The sequence below is a fragment of the Eremomyces bilateralis genome (assembly GCF_010015585.1).
Source record: "Eremomyces bilateralis CBS 781.70 unplaced genomic scaffold P152scaffold_53, whole genome shotgun sequence".
Lineage (NCBI taxonomy): Eukaryota > Fungi > Ascomycota > Dothideomycetes > Eremomycetales > Eremomycetaceae > Eremomyces > Eremomyces bilateralis.
Window position 1 is genome coordinate 19,398 of NW_022985119.1, and position 4,328 is coordinate 23,725.

Genomic DNA, 4,328 nt, shown 5'->3' on the forward strand with positions numbered 1-4,328 from the left:
AGCCACCTTGCTGCGTGGCGCACCTTGTCCCTGTTATGCAATATCCTCTTAAAGTCCGTTGTTCCAGCTCGTTAGAGGAGCGCGATCCTCTGGTCGGTCCGCTGCGGGCAAAATGCAAGGAGATAGTAGAGAGACTGTCGGGGGGCACCGCACTCACACGCTGGGTGGATTCCAGGGACACTAATTTTTGCGAGCCATCCTTTAACTCCAACTACCTTAGTCCGTAGTGCCATGAGCGCCGAGGCCTCGTGTTTCTAAAGGCCGTCGTACCGGTTAAGGCACTGGGTTTCCTACGGGTCCTTCCTGACACGGTCTGGATGCGCAAGGTCTGCGATTACCAAGTTCCATTAATCTAAACTGAAGAGAGAGAGAGAGAGAAGAAATCTCCCGGCACCTTTGTGCGCGAGATAGCGACTCTCCTCTCCAATGCCCTACTGCTGTGTTACCATGTTTGTTTGCTTCTCTGATATAATCCACCAGCCACGTCTTCAGCCACAACCAAGGGAACAGGCCGCAGGCCTGGGACCATAACACTTCCATGTCCTTACTCTCCTTCCTGGTCTAGCCGCTTCGGCTTGCCATCTCTCCCTCTATTTCGCTCGATACTCGTCCTGGATCATCCGGTACGGGCCTTTTCGCTGTTATGTCTGATATCCTCTAATTAGTTCGGGCCGGGGGAACAGAAGTCTGTTATACTGGGTCCGAAGCGTATACATCGCGGGTTCAGGTTTAGACCGGATACGGCGGGGTCGGCCTCGAGTTCGTCTCGGGGGAGCAGAAGCAGCATCCCAGACTTGCGTCAGGGCTCCCCCAATCTGGGTAGTGACCTTGTGGGTGTTCGTCGATGCTACTCTTTGGGCGGCCCGTTCTTGGACGTAGAGTTCGATTGGGGGAACGTCCGCCTCTCTCTTAAGCGCGGCGATTGGTGTCCGTTTATAAGCCCCTAGGATCTTTCGTAGACACTTGTTCTGAACTTTGGCTAGGTCCTTCATTTTGCCTTCAGAGATTGGCTCACCCTGCTAATAGACTCCCCAAATAGGGGCGCCGTATATCATAATAGGCCGTGCAACCGCTATGTAGAGTAGCCTCGATTTCCGGACGGATGGTCCCTATACCGGTGAAGTTACCCTCGCCAGGGAGTCGAAGGCCTTAAGTCCCCTCTATATTACCCGGAGGATATAGTCCTTCTATAAGAGGGAAGGGTCGAGCCAGACTCCCAGTACCCGGAGGGATATAACCAGTTTAGCTTAATATCCCTATATTTGGATCGTGGACCGGAGATTAGCGGAAATATTGCGTTTCTTAGTAAAGTAGATAATCTGGTACTTATCCGGGGCAAATTTAGCCCCGAACCGTGACGCCCATTCTAGGCAAGTATCGTAGGCCGCAGTTAGTCGTTGGCAGTTAGCTACTGCCGTATCTCCCCAGGTAACCAGTATAGTATTATTAACGAACCCGAACCCGAGTACGTTACCCTGAACATCCTTGAACTGATGTAGCAGGTCAGATATGAATAGGATAAACAGCGCGGGTGATAGGGTAGAGCCTTGCGGGATCCCTGTCTCCGTGTCGAACCAGCGGCTCTTAAAGTCCGAGAAGAGAATCTTTGTTCGCCGTCCGGTTAAGAAAGATACGATCATCTAGATAATCTATTCGGGATATCCCATCCGACGAAGGACCTAGAGTAGCCGGGGGTAAGAGACGTTATCAAAAGCTCTAGCAAGGTCAAGCCCAAGTACAGAGACCACCGACTTCTTTGCGTGCCACGCCGTCTATATAGTCCCGGTAAGGAGTTCTAGGGCGGAGAGAGTGGATCTCTCCTTTCGAGCTCCCATTTGGTTCTAGGGAATCAGATCTCGTGTTTCCGCTTTAGTGATCAGTCGATCTGCGAGGATTTTCTCGATTAGCTTTGTAACCGTGTTTTCAAGGGCAATAGGGCGGTAGCTGCTTAGAAGAGAGTAGTGCTTTTTCTTGTCCTTCCTTAGTACCACCGTAGTAGATTCCTTTAGAACTGCTGGTAGCTCCCCGCTTCGGAAGAGAGCGGTGACCGTCCGGGCTAGGTCTACGGCTAGGATATCAGAGAGGGCCTTCAGTACCTCGTTCGGGATCATGTCAGGCCCGGGGGCCTTCTGGTTCGGTAGCCGGCGGATAATCCGGGTGATCTCATCTGGGGTGACCTCTTGCCCGATATCGAATCGTGGGAACTGTTCGTTGGTTATATCTTGGAGGTCAGCGGCACCGCTCCGTGGGAAGAACTTTGTAGCAAGGATCTCTGCTTTCCCTTAGTTGTCTCCCGTCGGGGGATCGTTCTCCGTGCGCCTAAGTGGTGGGATAGCTGTAAGCCTGTTACGGCACGGTAGCTGGATGCACACAACATACGCGTAGCCAAAGATATTCTAGATTGAGATGAAGAGTACAAGGTAGCTGTGACAGAGGAATCTTGATGAGGTTCCATCTCTACGCTAGGTTTGATTAGGCTTAGGCTCTCAGCCTATGCCAACCATGGGCCATGCCCATAACAAAGCCTACCGGGTTGCCCAGCGGTCTTCTGGCTCCACCTATTCAGTCTCTAGAGCCCTCGGTTGTGTATATAGTCCGGGTAATTCTCGTCTTTAGTAAGTGTCTAGATAAGTTTTCTCTATCTCGTCCGGCCGTTACTACGCATCTTCCTCCTTAGGGCATTCCTTTGGTATTTCCAGTCTCGTTCGTCGTCCGGGTCCTGGGTCCGTTGGAGCCGGCGTCGGGCCTGGCGGGCGCCAGCCAGGAACCCTGCGGCCTATGGTGACCACCCCGGTCTAGACCAGTCACAAGGTCGCGCCCGTTTACAGTGCTTGTCCAAGGTGCCGTAAAGAAGTCTAATAAGGTTGTCAATCGCAGTATGGGGTTCTGGTACATACCACTAGGAGCTAGAGACATCTTCCCGGATTTTTTCCCACGGGGCATCCTTGAGTGTGAACCTTGGGCTCGTCTAGTGTGAGGAAACCTTGGCGTCCAGTTGGATCTCGATTAGAAAGTAGTCCTTTGTAGTATGTTAGATATCAACCATCCTCTAGAGGTTGGGAGCCAGGTGACATCCCAATACGGCTAGTACCATGTGGTCATCTCCTATTCCTCCGAGGCCTCCCATACTCCTAGATAGATTAACCAATCACGTATCAATACTTCTACAGGTTATGAGCCCAATCTTAACCCACCGTGCCTGAATTCATCATATCATGGTTATCCAGGTCTTGATGGATTAAGGCCTTAATTACACAGATTATACGAATACCCTCTCGTCGCTGTCTCACTGTATTAAGCACCTAATCCATCAAGACCACCCAAAACCCCCCCCCGACCCATTATCCAGGGCCCTCATCAAAACCAGCCAGGAGCCCTCCATCTAGACCATCTAGGGCCTCCCTTATCAAGATCAACCCCATCGCTCATAGGCCACATCCTATCACCTCTGCCGAAGCTATCCATACCGTGGTCTTCTTTAACCTCGTCGACGACACGGAGAGCCATAGACCTCGTACCTACGCGAACACTTCAACCACAAGCATCACGATGCCATGGTTACGGGGGAGCCATCAATCTCCGCCTGCATGGATCGATATACCACCCATAAGCATCGTGATACCATGGTTGCGGGGGAGCCATCAATCCCGTGGATACCACCTATGAGCATCGTGATACCATGATTGCGGGGGAGCCATCAATCCCGTTGATACTACCCATAAGCATCACGATACTATGGCTACGGGGGAGCTACCTCCTCTCTACAGTCATCCCTCGCCACCGAGGGAACAATCCTCTCCCACGGCGACCAACCCCATCACGGAGACCATCCTCTCCTCCGGCACCACAGAGACCATCCTCTCCTCCGGTACCACAGAGACCATCCTCCCCTCCGGCGATACGCTGATCGAGCGGGATCACTCCTCCCCTCCGGCGATACGCTGATCGAGCGGGATCACTCCTCCCCTCCGGCGATACACTGATTGAGCGGGATCACTCCTCCCCTCCCGAGATATGCTGATCGAGCGGGACTCCTTCTACCCCTCCGCCGATATACAAGAAAGACAACAACATGAACCACACCTAGACGCACCTTAACTGGAAAGGACCACTGATACACGCGTCACACGTTAAATAAACTCAACGTCACTGTCTTACCGTTTTCAAGCCCTCAATCCGACCAAGAAACTATCTCAGGACTTTATCACCAATGAACCAATACCTAGACCCTTAACTGGAAGGCCTACTGAGACACAGCTCACACGGTGAATAACCCCTCGTTACTGGCTCACTGTTTCAAGCCCTCAATCCGATCAAGAACCACCTAG

At 52.3% G+C, this 4,328-nt stretch overlaps 3 protein-coding genes across 3 annotated transcripts in view; 2 read left to right on the forward strand and 1 right to left on the reverse strand.

The window, feature by feature from the left end:
• Positions 1–1,124, forward strand: P152DRAFT_284213 (uncharacterized protein). The gene is made up of 2 exons (XM_033674950.1): positions 1–168; positions 533–1,124. Exons 1-2 carry the CDS (start codon positions 36–38, stop codon positions 649–651), a joined length of 252 nt encoding a protein of 83 aa, XP_033529539.1. The 5' UTR covers positions 1–35; the 3' UTR covers positions 652–1,124.
• A 2,087-nt stretch (positions 1,125–3,211) lies between these two features.
• P152DRAFT_485878 (uncharacterized protein) lies at positions 3,212–3,945 on the forward strand (the record flags this gene model as incomplete). The annotated part of the gene is made up of 2 exons (XM_033682069.1): positions 3,212–3,671; positions 3,724–3,945. Exons 1-2 carry the CDS (start codon positions 3,555–3,557, stop codon positions 3,943–3,945), a joined length of 339 nt encoding a protein of 112 aa, XP_033529540.1. The 5' UTR covers positions 3,212–3,554.
• Positions 3,946–4,276: 331 nt separating this feature from the next.
• P152DRAFT_500810 (uncharacterized protein) overlaps positions 4,277–4,328 on the reverse strand; it is a 1,162-nt gene continuing 1,110 nt past the window's right edge. The window contains exon 1 of the mRNA XM_033682312.1: positions 4,277–4,328. This exon is cut by the window's right edge and continues 1,110 nt beyond it. The gene's annotated coding sequence lies outside the window, so the exon portion shown is untranslated.

Coding starts and splice junctions, on each gene's coding strand:
- P152DRAFT_284213 (XM_033674950.1), top strand. CDS start 36: ATGCAATATCCTCTTAAAGTCCGTTGTTCCAGCTCGTTAGAGGAGCGC. Junction 169..532: donor CGCACTCACACGCTGGGTGG/ATTCCAGGGACA, acceptor TGGGACCATAAC/ACTTCCATGTCCTTACTCTC.